Raw genomic sequence first — 15,115 nt, 5'->3', positions numbered from 1 at the left:
AATAAGGTAAGGCAAAATAAAATGTTTATTTTAATAACTCTCTGCATCCAAACTTAAGTGTAAGACATTTTTTTTTTAATTTTGAAAAATTATGTATTAACCAAGGGGTAGCTGTTAGTGTTTTATTTTTTCAATGACAGTAATGCACAATTTCAATGGGTGTTCATATGCTAAAATATGAGTTAATAACATTGGAGAAAACTACATTGGTGGCCAAAATTAGTAGCCAGTGTTGTCAATAGTTAGGCATTTATTACACAGTATCCAAGAACATTATCAACATTATCTGGCCACTGAAGTCATGAGCTGAGCTTCTTCCATTACCACTAACATTGTTGTAATGTGTTCTATCACTGGTTGGATTTTTGGGGGAAATAATGTAATAACAATGAATTTCTCCTTTTCTCCTACAATATTTGTTACATAATGCATTCACTGGTAGGCCTAACTTCATGCCTGACTCATAAACAAATCTACTTGCAAAAATTCCTCACTGATTAATCATTTGGTAACAGTAACAGTACGATGACTAACTCATTGACTGGCTCACTAAGTGAATTAGAGATGATAATACTCACTGTCTAACTTACTAACTGACAAACTGAACCGGATAAATAATATTATAAATACTTCATTGGGTAACTAACTAAATCAATTTGGCATTTTTATATGATTTTACATTTATTATATGGCTAAGTGGTTAGCATAGGATATTCAGCTGGCAATCTTTGGGTAGCGAGTTACAATTCAATCACAAAATATGCTTTCCCATCCAGACGTGGGGATGTTGTAATGTGTGAGCAATTCTACCTTTCATTGGTAAGAGTTGGTGGTGAGTGATGTTGATTAGTTGCTTTCTGTCTACTTTATTACTTCTAAATTGGAGACAGCTAGAACAGTTGACCCTCGAACAGTTTTATACGAATTTCTATAAACAAGCAAACATATGTTTACTATGTGTAAGACTAGAGGGAAGGCAGCTAGTCATCACCACCCATCGCCAGTGGGATTGACTGCACGTTATAACGCCCCCATGGCTGAAAGGGCGAGCATGTTTGGCGCGACAGGGATGCACACATAAGTAACTTGTCACTTTTATAAGTCAAAAATAAATTTCTATTTTATTAAGACGCTATTTGGCCTAGTCGTTAGGGCGCCCTATTTGCAATCTGCATGTCGTGAGTTCAACTCCCATCATTACACATGCTCGACCCGTGAGAACGTTATAACGTTCCAATCTATGCTACTTTTCGTCGGTGAAGAGTAGCTCTTAAGAGTTAACGGTGGACGGTTGATTAACTACCTTCCCGCTAGTCTATCACTTCTAAATTAGGAACGTCCAACACAGATGGCTCTCAAAGTAGTTTTTCGAGAAATTTAATAAACATTCAAAAATAAGACGTTGCTTATTTTCAAATTCAATGACATAATTCTGTCAAACTGAAACATGTTAATAGTTTCATGAAAGAATCCTAGTTTGCATTTTTTGTTTATTGTTTTTTATATTGTCACCAGAAAACATTTCCGTGTATGTTCTAACCAGTATAGAAATGATTAGAGACAAAAACTTTAAAGAATTATTAGCTTACGTTTGATGCAGGGTGTACAAGTTTGGTACGTATTGTTGGTGTTTCGTAGGCCCAGTGTACGCTGTTAGTCTTATTCTTACAAAGTATTGTTCAGTAATAATTTATTGTAATTCATTAAAATAGTAATAAGATCGGAATATTACGTTGAACTTGATATTTCAGCGACAACTACCACTTTATCTATTATTAATATCTTATATAATAAATACGTAAAGTTAAAATACAGTTACGGATTTATATTGCAGTAAAATAGCAGTAGTATTTTTATTTTTACTAACTTAAATATTATAGTTACACATAGAAGTTCAAAGCACAAATCAATATCCAAAACAGATATATTTTTTAAAATAAGATTGATGATACTTTTTAATAAAAAGTTTATGAACAGTGTAGTATGATACTTTTTAATAAAAAGTTTATGAACAGTAGTAAATGTAAAGAAAGTTGAAAGGGCACAACAGGTCAGATGACTGATGTCTCTAGGTGTGCATACATAACTGCACTGTGATTGTTCATCAGTTCCTGTTTACTTGCATTTTGGACATGATATAGCAGAGTTTGGTTAAATAACAGGCAAAGGAATTAGTTGTAAGGTACTATTAGCAGATGTCTGAGTCAACCCGTAATGGTTGATTTTCTTTTCTTTGCAGTTATTTCTTTCATACGTGAGCTTGTTTTGTGTTGTGAAATGTGAGGAAATTTTCTTTTGAATTTTACATGAATAAACAATACAGAGATGGTAATTGGTGTTTACCTTGGTTTAACTTTGTAAACAGCCATGATTGATAGAGTGAAACCTACCATATTTTCTGTTATCTGGGTTAGTTTAGGTTAAATTTTATCACGTTGAGTTAGCTTAAGTTCTCTATTTACCTTATAATTAATGGAATGAGCTATCAAATACACTCAAGCATGCCTATTTATTATGAATGAAAGTGGTCTGGTAATCTGATGATCTATCAACATCAACACAAGCTGACAAAACATCAAGTTGCTGAAAAGTATAATACTAAGTTCAATCCAGAATGGACAAAGAAGTGTTCATGCATTTTGCATGAATCATTTTCTACTAATTACTTTTGATGCATACTGTGTAACCACTCGGTCAGTTTTAAGCCAAATGATTACATGATATTATTGGAAAATACATCAACTCAAATTCCAAACCCCATGCTCTGGACCCTGAATTTTTCATTTTCTCTCTTATTCATGGGTATTAGAAGTTAACAGCTTTGCAACTAGTATTAATTAATGTTCCAGTATGGCCATGCATGTTGTTAAAACGAAAGACTGTGCACATGAAGACATGTGTTGTTTTAATTTAATTACATATGCAATGGTTATGCAGTTGTTATCATTTCTTTATATACCTAATGTTAAAACTTGTCTTTATGATTACATACCCAAGTGTGGACAGTGACTATATAGTTAAAATAGATATGGGGTTAAATTTGCAAAACAAAAGTAGGAGTACTTAGTAGGGTGAAATGGATCTGCTTTTGAAAAAAACAAACAAACAAGAAAAACAATATTTAAACATAAAAAATGACAATCTGAGTGTCAATGAATTAATAATTTTTATAACAAAACATTGGAATGCAAGCAGCTTGGATAAGTCCTAGTTCCAGCATTGCCATACAAAATAATTTCCAGTACCAGTACTGGCAGAATTTCACCCCTTAACTAGCTAATTTTAAGGTATAATATGTCAAATTATCTATATTAATGTATGGTCATGTAAATCATGCACATAGTCAATATTGCTGATTGTTTGAAAAGTTATTTTCATTTAAGTACATACACAATAGTTATGTGTATAATACTCAATAATATACTCAACTATATTATACATTAAAGCAAAAGTCTTATACCATTAGCATTAGTTTACAATGAATTTCAAGCCCACTTATTATTAGGCAAAACATTCCTTTTGGAAGTTATAGTTGTTAACTTGTGAAATTATTTATTTTTACAGATATGCTGATTGGGTTTTGAATTCTTTTAAGTTTTTGTTGGTCAGTTTTATGGATGTGATGGATCCAATTTGACTTTATTTGGTGATACAGTTTGATCAGGTGGCTAGTTTATGTTATTAATATTTTACCATGTTTTTAGAATTTATTCTTTTTATACAGTAACTTAATTTTCATACTGGTAGTGGAAAATGAATAGTGTGTAGTTTTAATTTTGGATCACACATTTATGAAATGCTGCATCTTGATAAACAGATATGAAACTTAACTACAAATTAAAGGAGCATTTACAATCTTCCAGGTCTTATGTGGCCTAATGTAAAACACACAGTATGAAATATTATGAATGTAATAAATAAATATTTAATGTGTAAAGTAGAAAAGAATTAAAAAATTTATGTAGCTTGTGTCCAGTATTTGTACTTTTATTATTGCATCAAACTTCTTGTTGTGGAAAATGTATGATAAAAGAGCAAATTATTCCTTTGATATTTAACAACTGTGGTGAATAGAAACAGGATATCTATGATCTACTTAATTTAATTTTTTTATTTGCTTTGTATTTTTTTTTCAAATAATAATTGAATTGTTATAACTCACCTTATCAAAACCATTCAAGTGCTGTACCTTTCATTTTTGTAAAAGAGTAAAATGAGAGATTTTCCTTTAAAACAATTGTCGAGCAGAACTGTAGAAGAAGTAATAAAAACTAATTCTTCCAATATGTAAAGGCTCATCAGTTTTTGAAACATCCACCAGCAAAATATTTATAATAATTTAAATGTAGAACAGATCTAAGTGAAAATGAAATATATAAGATAAATTTAATAGTTAAGTTAAAATGAATAACTTCCACAGTACTTCTTGGACCAATAAAATATGTCTTATATGAGAGGATCCCCTAATTATGTATGGAGTACAACATGTGTACTAGGGAAAGGAGCGACAGGAGCAGTTTATCAAGGTGTTAATAAGGTATGTATATTTTCTGTAATTGCATGGGAACATATTAATTTATGGTTTTGTTTGGTAGAAGCAAATGTGTGTCTTATACATTAGTAATGTCCTATGTTCTAAGGAAGACAAATCTATAATACTGGAAGGAAATCGTAAAGCTAGGGATGAAATTCTGAGCATGGGAATTTATTTTTTAAGGTAGCACTAGTACTGGAACATGTTTGAACTGTTTTATTGTTTTTTATGTTTACACTTAGATTTTTCTCCTTGAAAAGCATGCCCACTTTACCTAACCCAAGTACCTTTTTTTTTTTTTTTTTTTGAGAATTTCACCCCTGAATAAAACCACAATGACGTAAGGCAGACATAAAGCTATTATAATCTAGGTATGCAGTCACTGTGCTTTACTTCAATGTTTCCCAAGTATGGGGTATACCTCCCCTTCAGGTGTGCAAATTGTTTTTGAGAGGACATGAGTGATCATGGTACTCATTAGTGCAGGAATGCAAAATTAAGCATTTTAATATATTGTTTGTTAGTGAAAAGAATATGTGTTTTAAAGTGTATCTGTTTATTATATCTTATCTTTTCCCTTAATTAAAAAAAGGGGGCACATAAGAAACTATAATGATGGGAGGGATGACAAAAGTATGGAAAATTCTGCTTTAATAGAAACATAAAGTAATTGCTATTTTTTGGTAGCTGTTTTCATTTCTACATTTCTGGGCCTTTCTAGAGTTTTTCATTCTCTACTTTCTTATCTAATTTTCTTTGATCCTGTGATGCATGTGTTTTTGTGTTAAAATTCAGTGAGGCTTTTATTTCATATTTTGAGATCATGTTGTTTGTTTTTTTGAACTACACTGCTCAATATATAAAATTTTTTATTGTGCACACTACATATTTAAACTTATTTAAATGAATATAAAGAATAATTAAAAAAGAAAAGAAAAATGCTTATTTGAACTTGTTTGTAAACTTGATAGTAATTTTAAAAAATGCAAAGTTATTTGGCTATATTGTGTTTGCAATAAAATATTTTAGTTTTCTAATCACAAGGTTTATTACGAGAAAAGATAGTGGTTAGAAAACTAAAATATTTTATTGCAAACACGATATAGCCAAATAACTTTGCCATCAAAATTTCTGTTCTCGTTGAATTACCATGTTTAGACATTGTAATTCGAACAGTTGTTTTAAACACTATAGTGCATGTGCTGTGTGTTGATAGTTAATAACAGTGTAAATATTTTGCCTTCTATAGAGAAGTTATTTCATTCATTTTAACTGGTATTCATTCTGCTTATATAGACTACTGGTGAACCAGTTGCAGTCAAAGCTTTCAACCACTTGAGTCACATGCGACCATATGAAGTCCAGAAAAGAGAATTTGAAGTTTTGAAGAAAGTGAGCCATGACAATATTGTAAAACTCCTGGCTATTGAAGAAGAGGTAGGAATAGTTGAAACAGATTTATGGCAGTTGTAGTTGCAAAATGAAGACAACAGCATTTCTGAATATTATTTTTTTCACAAAATTCTGGGAACCATTTCTGTTGAATATGGATTAAGATTAATCCACCATTAATACAAAAACTGGAACCCACCTGGAATACAAGCAGTATGTTAAACTAAATATGTTAATTCCATTAAAAAAAATACCAACTGTGGATTTTAACAAGGTGACATTTAACTTTACTGATGTTATACTTAGTGGATCTTATAAAACTTGCCCTAGCTAAGGGCCTAACTTTTAGCTGACCTATTCCTAACCATAAATTCTCTGATTACCTGTTTCCTTTTGAGAGCACTTATAAAGTTTTGAAATCTCAATCTATATTCATCAGGTGAGTTAGAAGTATTATTGAAAGAAGCAATTTAAGTTGTGAGTGTTGAATTGTTGCTATTGTTTTTAGGCCTGTATGGATACAATGATTTTTCTGTTTTTAATGTGCATATCAAGAGTCACTGATATTTTTTGTACCGTAGTTTCATTTTGTATGTGTATGTTCCTTGTGAACTCTCTGTATATGGACTCAAATAATTTTCCCTGGCATTATAACCACTATATAATTATACCTACTATAACTGAGTGTACTATCTTCTCAAAATGTAGCAGTTTTGTGATAATTGTTACAAGCTGTTGTATGCAAAAAATCAGACTTTTTAGTGAAGTACTTTTATTTTTGTTTGTTTTTGAATGTAGAAAGGTTTTACTGAGTGGAAAGTGATGCTCATGCCAAGTATAAAAATACCTCTTTTCATCTTATTTTTTATATTTTATTTTCATAACTTCTAGAACTTCCAAAATGAATACTAGTAAAATGTTAAACTTTATCTCTTATTTTCTCTTTCTCAACTAATTGTAGCAAAATCATCTGCAGCAGAAATTGAAAAATATGAAATAAAATCAAAATTACTTTTTTCTTAGCATAATTACAGATTGTAACAGATAGTTGTTTATCTTAAGAGCTTTAATTCTCTTAGTGTTTCACAACTGCTATCATTAAATTCTGTTGTTTTATTGCTCTTGGAACCCCAACTTCTGTGACAAAGATCCCTAAGAGAATGCAGAGAGTTTAGGGTAAATACTAAATAAAGAAACAAACATAAACAAATGCAAAATTAAAGAAGTCTTACTTATACAACAACTTAAACTCAAAATAAACCGATACAAAGGAACACCTTTATACCTATATTAAAATTAATAAAATTAATAATATAAAGTTATATATTCAAACATCTAACACTGCCCTCTACATTCCGACACTCAGTTACACAACCCCTTTCAAACGTGGTCAGCTTCCGGTCAATTACCTCTTTCTTTCTTTGTGAACCTGACGATGACTGAAGAAGATCGAAACATTGTTCACTCCTCAACATAAAATATTTTCTCAACCCAAACGAGCCGTTTTTACATATATTTTTCTCTACAAGTGGGTTTTCTCGACATTACTGATTAATGTTTAACTACATATTTTCCTCTGATGGTTACTTGAGGAATGGTCACAAATGTGTTTTTTAGTATCTTTCATTTATGTTTTCTATTATATCTTAACTTGAAAAAACTTTCATTTGAGTGTTCTATTTTAACTTTTTAATTTTTACAATTTAGTTACATTTGCTAAAAACATATATAACTAAAAAGTAAAAGAATACATAAAAAAACAAATATTTATTACTCACCTTAGTCCAAAAAATAATTCATGTGAACTTTCAGATTTGCATTTTAGAGTAAAGCAATGTATCAGTAGCTGAAGTAGGATAAAAAAAATAGTTTTATCTGGCTTTCTAACAAAACTAAAGAGAGGATAAAAAAATTCGATTACTTATTGGAGCACTAATTTTTGTCCACACAAAAGATCTACTTTTGAAATAGTAGCTTTCACTAGGAAAACAAGAATCACAATTCACAAAATGGCATTTCTGTTACTCATGAACATATATCACTGACAGATAGGCATGGATTTCAAAAACATGAAGATTTGGAAGGAGCTTCTATTGTAACAAATTTGTTGACATCCCAGAAAATAAAGAAGATTGGAGGTTCTTATTTTATATTCTAACCTGTTAGCATTTATAGTTTGTGTATCTAATTGGTGGATACTCTGAAACCCATATATGGGAATAAAAAGTCATAAAAGGAGAAATCACAATGTAGAAGGTTACATGACATAGGGAAAAGAAGAGAAAGAATTTATTTAGATATTCCATATTGAAATTAAAATTTAGCTGATATCATAATTTGGATTATAGACTACAGTTTGATATCAAGTTTATTGAATACATTGCTGTTTAAAGTAGTTTTGAATGTAAATCTGTAAAAAGATTGTGATATATACTTTTAACAATTTCCACCTCTATCTAGAGTATTAAATCTCATTGAATTTTTTCAACTGTAATGTTATTTTGCATTTCTGTACTTCTTTTTGAAAGCTGTATAATTATTTGATCTATTACTTACATGTTTTATATCAAAGTCAGAGTTATTTTATATTTCATACTGAAAGTCATAGTAAAACTGAATTTTGGTTAATTTATGTTCAAAGCCATATTAGTAATTTGGTTATACTAGTTGTATTTTGTAACTGTATCATTTACATTTAGTTTTATTTTATAACTGAATAAGCTGAATGTTCATCATGTTATGGTAAATAATGACTATTTTTTCCTCCCAAAATCATATTTAAGTAAATGTTTTATAAAAATTAACTATAATCTAGTAACAATATATGTATTGAAAATGACTATCTTATTTCTAATATTTAATGAAAACAACGTTTTTTACAGGTATTTAGTTATCTTAATTAAGTATAAAAAATGTTTTCATTAAATATTAGAAATAAGATAGTAACAATATATGTATTGAAATTGACAATCTTATTTCTAATATTTAATGAAAACAATGATTTTTATAGGTATTTAGTTATCTCAATTAAGTATTACTTTATTAGCATTTTGACTTCTGTATATTTTTATGTTCAAATGTTCTTCTTGATAAAGTTTTATAGGTTGATAAATGCAAAAAAAAAAGTTCTCAAAGACATTCCTACTTAGTTAACTGTGTAAACCTGCATGTGATTAATTGTAATGGTAAAGGCAATGAATTTTATTTTGAATTTTGGGGTCTTTTATTTGGACTGTTTTCCCAGTTTAGGCTTTGTTAGCCTGCTGAGCCAAAGAAGTGCACTTTAATTTTAGCATTTTTAAAATTGAAATGTATTGGGGGTAAATATGCAGGTTGTTATAGAATTGTAGCTGAGGGTTCTGACTGGACAAAATCTGATGATACTGCATCATTGTGTTTCTTTACCAACCAAACAAATGTAATGGGAAATTTCAGCCAATGATTATGATTTTTGTGCACAAGCAATACCAGATGTGGAGCATGCTCATATCTGATTCCATTTTGTTATTTATTATGATTTCTACCAACATAGTATCAGATCTAATTATATGCCAAAAGTAGAGCATTGTTGGTTTTCTGCACATGTGACTGTAAGAAGTTTAAAAAGACAAACTTGCTTGTCCTAGAAGAAACTTCTTTTATTTTGTGCAAGTTCTGAGTTGTTTCAATCAATAACTCAGCACCTGAGATATCAGCTTGACAAACATCTTTTCATCTTTATATAGTAGATGTTTCAGATTGAAATAGTAACAAATCATCTGAAATAGTTGTAAAGCTGAATGTTTCAGGTTGAAAGTTGCAGTAATGTGTTATATACACTAGTTGAATGGTTCAGGTTGATGGTCATAGTAACAAATCATCTACATGAGCTGTGTTTTATAAGTAAATGATTCAGGATGATTGTGACAGTAACATATCATCTATACCATTTGTATTTTATAACAATGTTTCAAATCAGTGAGATATCCTCTGCACTAGTTTTATTTTCTAACAATATTTCTGATTGAAAGTAATAGATCTATAATATAATATATCTACATTAATTGTATTATATTAGGATGTCCAGAAATACATGTCGGAATTCTCACAGTGATATTTAGAAGCTGAATATTAAATAAATTATTGTTGGTTGGTTTAATCCAGCATTTATTACTTACAAGGTGTCTTAACTGTCCACTGTTTCAACTCTACTCAGAGTAAGTTTTTCAACCTTGCATGGACAAGGACTTTCGTATGAATTTTTTTATCTACGACTTCAAACTTGGATGACAAGCTACCAAATCTATATGGAACATCAATCAGGCATTCAGCCATGGATCTGTTACTGAATGTACAGTTCACTGTTGGTTCCAAAGGTTTCAATATGGATATGAAAGTCTTGAAGACCATGAAGGTCATGGAAGGAAGCCATCCTTAGATGAAAACACATTGAGGGAAGCAGTTGAGACAGACCCTCACGCAACAGTATATGAGCTTGCAGAAAAGCTAGGCACAAGGCCAACCACCTGAGTATAAATGGAAAGGCGAAAAGTTGGATAAATGGGTCTCACATGAGCTGAATGAAGATCAATAAAATCGACATCATGAAACCTGTCAAGGATGATGTTCCAAAAATTGAATTAATTGGGAATTGAGGTTTTGCCTCATCTGCCTAATTCCTTTCTTTTACAGATTTTCATTTTTTCAAGCACTTTGACAACTTTTTGAACAAGAAAGCTTTCAAAACCAGGCAGCTGCAGAAGAAGCTTTCAGGAAGTTCATTGACCATACAAACTCTGATTTCTACAGCAGGGGCATAAACAGCATCATTATATGTTTTTAACGGCATGTTGAAGCAAATGTTTTATACTGTTCCAAACTTCGCAGTTCAAAAATGACATATAACTGCACTTTTCAGGTTTGAATGTTACAGTACCATATCATTTACATTAGTTTAATTTTGTAACTGAACATTTCAGGTTGAAAGTCATAGTAAACATATTGTATACATTAGTTGAATTATATAACTGTATGTTTCAGTTTGATAGTTACAGTAACATGTCATCTATATTAGTTGTATTTTGTAACTGAATGTTGCAGGTTGAAAGCCACAGTAAGATTCTGGTGATGGAACTGTGTACTGGTGGAAGTTTGTTTAATATTTTGGATGATCCTGCCAATAGTTATGGTCTAGAAGAAGAAGATTTTCTCCTTGTTCTCAACCATGCTAGTGAGTCTATTCATCAAAGCATATGTTGCATATTAAGTATTAACTGGTTGAATACCCATATGATGCTTGCTTCCTTTCAGAAGATTAGCTATTCTAATTCAGTGCTGCTCTCTATCTGCAAAAGTTTTCTTTATGCATGCCACAAGCCTTACAGTCCTTAATGACTCTTGTGCAACTCATCATGCATCACCTTTTAATAAAAGCATGACATACTTGTGTGATGCATGTGGCTCCTTCTACACTACCAATCAATCACTTCTTGTTTGGCAGTGTTTGTATTTGGATATGCTCTCTTGTTACTTTATTTCTGCATGTTTGATTTTGGTTTCCTCCCATAGTGGTAATTTTCAACTTGATTTATTCAGCTCAATTATTATATTCATTTTTATCAGTTCATTCAAGTCACTTTTTTACTGTTTGGTGTAAACTTCTTGTTCTATGAATTTGGAAGTTCATGTTACTACTTTGGGTTTATAGGTGATCTGATGATGGGTTTGTTTACTATATGCATCAGGAGATCAAGCATTATATGGTTTATCCTTTACCCCCAGCCATTTCCATGGCTCTCACTAACACTTCTGAGCCTTTTCTGTTTGATGAATAATTTGTCCATCTTGTTCTGTTTCCAGAATTTGCTGATCAGTATCATACCTGTCTCATGGTATTTCCGAGATGACTAATTTAATCCTCAAGGAATTATATCTCAGACTTGTCATGTTTTTCTGTATCATTTAATTATTATTCACTTAATTCTTATTTTTTATTATCAGTTTTTCCTTCCTCTTCTGCCCCTGATATTTGGGTTCATACTGATCATTGAGTCATGCTATTACTTGGGGTATTAAATGCTGTGCTCCCAGAAGAGTTTGACTTATTTTACCCTTTCCTTCCATTGGGCCATCTATCAATTTTTATACTGATATTTCTTATGTCTCTTGTAACCTGTATGAGGGTGGTGGCTTCTGTATTATGTGTCTTAATTTTACACACATGGTTGTTGGGTCATCAGAAGTTGTGATGGTATTTTGGCTTAGGTCTGTTAACTCTCAATTTTCTTAGGAATTTAAGTTGGGACCTCTTTCTAGTGTTTTTGTGTTTGATGCAGCCCCAGGAATTATTGGACCTTGAGTGTTGGTCCACCTACTTTCCACCCTTACCCATCTCTCCCTCTCTTCGTTACTTTGCTATGCAATTAAAGCATTATCAGAACCCTATTAAGTGTAGTTCTTACATTCACGTATTCAACATATAAGTTAATGAGAGCTTAAACAAACAGTATAATTTACATAATCAGGTTTATTTCTCTAACTAACAAATAATTTTGGTGAAGAGCAAATATACACTTCGGTTTTGAAGAAAAAAGTTCACCTCCTGTGGTTCCTTATTTCCTCCCCTCTTTTTAAAGCTCCTGTGACTGACCAGCATTTGTCATAAGTGGTTCAGTTGTTGCCCTTGTATCAGGTGATCAAACCTGTTCCTCATCATTCCTGGGGTTTTTGTTCCCAAGACAACTGGGGATTGGTTGCTAGTAATTAATTGTTTTTGCTTCATACTCTTCATATCAATATCCAAGTTCCCCTTGAAGTTATATTTTCCTAGAGATAGGTGTTTCCTCTTGGGTTATGGATATTACCTATGAATGTCTCCTATACTTGCCTTATATGATGATACCATCTCTTTCTTGCCCTTTCTTTGGTTTTGCTTCAGCACCTCAGGTGTTTGGTTGAATGGTTCAGGCTTTTGCATGTCATTTTTGTACTCAGGGTCAGCAATGTTATTATTGGCTTGCTGGTTTCTTCTGAACTGTAATCAGTCACTTTTACTCGGCAGCTACTTTCTGTGGCAGCTCAGATGGGCTAGTTGGTCAACATGCAGTAGTCCTTCCTCTGACTCACTCACTACCTTGTCCAGTTGGGGGTCTTTTTTGACTCAAATATCTATCAAGTTTTGCCTTCTCCCTCATGACTTAGTTTGATGAAATTTTAGTTTACCATGCCCTCTTAGCTTTTTCACTTACTGCTCATGAGGTTCTGTTGCTATTGGAGATTTGGCCCTCAATGACATCACTGGTTCTCCATAGTCATACCCATTTACATTCCCTTCAGGGGGCATTTCACAAATGACAGAACCTCTTTCTGCTTCCATTTCCTTTCCTCTTTCCATACCAGACAACCTGAATTGGCAGGTGTGTTGCTTCCTTTCCTGTTTCTCTATCTATGTGTTTTCATGGATACTTTCCTTCAGGCATGGGGAGTATAGTTCAATCACAACTATGTTTTGGACCAGTGGTCTGTGGATTTCAGTGCTTTGCATATTGCTGTTCTTGAACTTCTATTCATACACTGAGCATTCCGTAATTTTCTTGTTCTTGCCTGACATTGTCTGGGGATGATTCCTTCAGCTGTTTTTACAGTGATGGCACATATAATCCATATTTTGATCATTAGATTTTACTGAGACCACACACATTATATTTGTACATGTCCCATGCAGGGTGCTTTACATCTGGGTGTTAACGCCCTTAATTTTCAAGCTTCTTTGCCATCAGTGGGGCTTCTGCACATGGATGTCTTTGCTATAGGCCCTTAAACCAATTTCCCTCTATTTTGGTAATGGTAATTATCTAATGGCTCTAGCATTTGATACCATTAGCCTGAATTAATCACTCAGGTATCTTTATGTGTCTTATTCATATGGTTCCTTCATTGGGTGATTTCTTGTCCACTCCTATCTTTGTTGAGTCCTTATGATTGCTCCTTATTGATAAGATCATCCTTGGTTTCCAAGGTTATGTCAATTGCTTCTTTCTGAGTCTTCCTTCCTTATTTATCAGCCTTGATTGCATGTTCTATGTCCCAACCTTAATATTCTGTGTCTTCACATGTACCTTCTGTCAGGCCCTTTGTGATACTATTTGGTTTCACACATTGAGTTGCTTTCTTGTTAGCTAGCTTCATCCAACAGTTTTGCATCGTAGTGTAAACAGCAAGGGTCTTTTTCTGCTGATTGGCCTACCCTGGCTCATGTGTAAGAAATTCTCACTTAGCTCTTTGACTGTGGGTATTCTTTCTTGCATTCCAGATATCAGGTGATCTTTATCCCAATGCTTTAGTGTTTTTTACTTTCCCTGTTCTTTCCATGCTAATGGTTCCTTGCTAGTTCAGTGGTAAGTCTATGGGTTTACAATGCTAAAAGCAGGGTTTGATTTCCTGCAGTGGACTCAGCAGATAGTCTGATGTGGATTTGCTATAACAAAACACACACACACACACACTCCATGCTAATGTGTTCCTCCTGGTTATATTACCCTCACTGGTGTCCAGCCTTTCCAGATTGGGTCATCCATGTTGTAAATCATTCCTTTACTTTACCCCCATTTGAACCACTTCCTAGTATTAAATGTTACTTTTTCCTGAACTTCATAATTCCTTTTCTTAGCCTGTGGACTTTGATGGTCAGATTTGTTTCCTATTACTATTTCACTTACCCTTCTCACAGTACCTGTCTTTTTATTTTTATCTGGTTCATTCCTACTCCCACATACCTCCTTTTCACCTATTTTTCTTTCTTCTATTTCCCATCTTTACCCTTCATTGGAGATTGGCTTAAGTGTCCAGTCAGAGATCTTTGTTCTTCTAAAGCCTGTTTTGCTATTTTCTGAGATACATGATCCTGACTCTTTTTCCCCTGGCAGTAATCATCTCTTTTTGATTTCACTCTCTTCCTTTACCAGTTAGGTCCAAATGACATACTCTTCCATATCATTCTTCCTCCTAGACATGTTCCACTTGTCCTTCTATCAAGTCCTACACCTTACTCTTTGTCATCCATTGCAGGAGATTCTGCATTGTGATATGTAGACTATTTCCTGTACATCTATCTCTTGCTGTCTACATTATGTCATGATTTCCTCCTTGTTGTGATTTCTTCTATTACCTGTGGATATTCTCCAGGCTTCAGCACAACTTTACTTTGTAAAG

At 32.5% G+C, this 15,115-nt stretch overlaps 1 protein-coding gene across 16 annotated transcripts in view; it reads left to right on the top strand.

Moving 5' to 3' along the window:
• The first annotated feature begins 1,391 nt into the window (after positions 1-1,391).
• The window catches only part of LOC143247077 (serine/threonine-protein kinase TBK1-like), a 45,210-nt gene continuing 31,486 nt past the window's right edge, over positions 1,392-15,115 (top strand). For 3 of the 16 annotated variants that reach the window (XR_013026359.1, XM_076494489.1, XM_076494484.1), the window contains exons 1-4: positions 1,392-1,614; positions 4,421-4,537; positions 5,831-5,971; positions 11,006-11,135. Coding sequence is in view for 13 of the 16 variants with exons in the window: in XM_076494489.1 (XP_076350604.1) it covers positions 4,442-4,537; positions 5,831-5,971; positions 11,006-11,135 (367 nt within the window). In the remaining 3 variants the exon portion in view is untranslated. Of the gene's footprint in view, positions 2,280-2,446; positions 3,665-4,420; positions 4,538-5,830; positions 5,972-11,005; positions 11,136-15,115 lie in introns of those variants that run through there. The other 13 variants (XR_013026358.1, XM_076494477.1, XM_076494488.1 and 10 more) reach the window with 12 other exon arrangements.

This window comes from Tachypleus tridentatus, chromosome 3 (assembly GCF_004210375.1).
Source record: "Tachypleus tridentatus isolate NWPU-2018 chromosome 3, ASM421037v1, whole genome shotgun sequence".
Taxonomy (NCBI): Eukaryota; Metazoa; Arthropoda; class Merostomata; order Xiphosura; family Limulidae; genus Tachypleus; species Tachypleus tridentatus.
The sequence above is the reverse complement of the archived record's forward strand: the minus strand, read 5'-3'. Positions and strand labels throughout refer to the sequence as shown.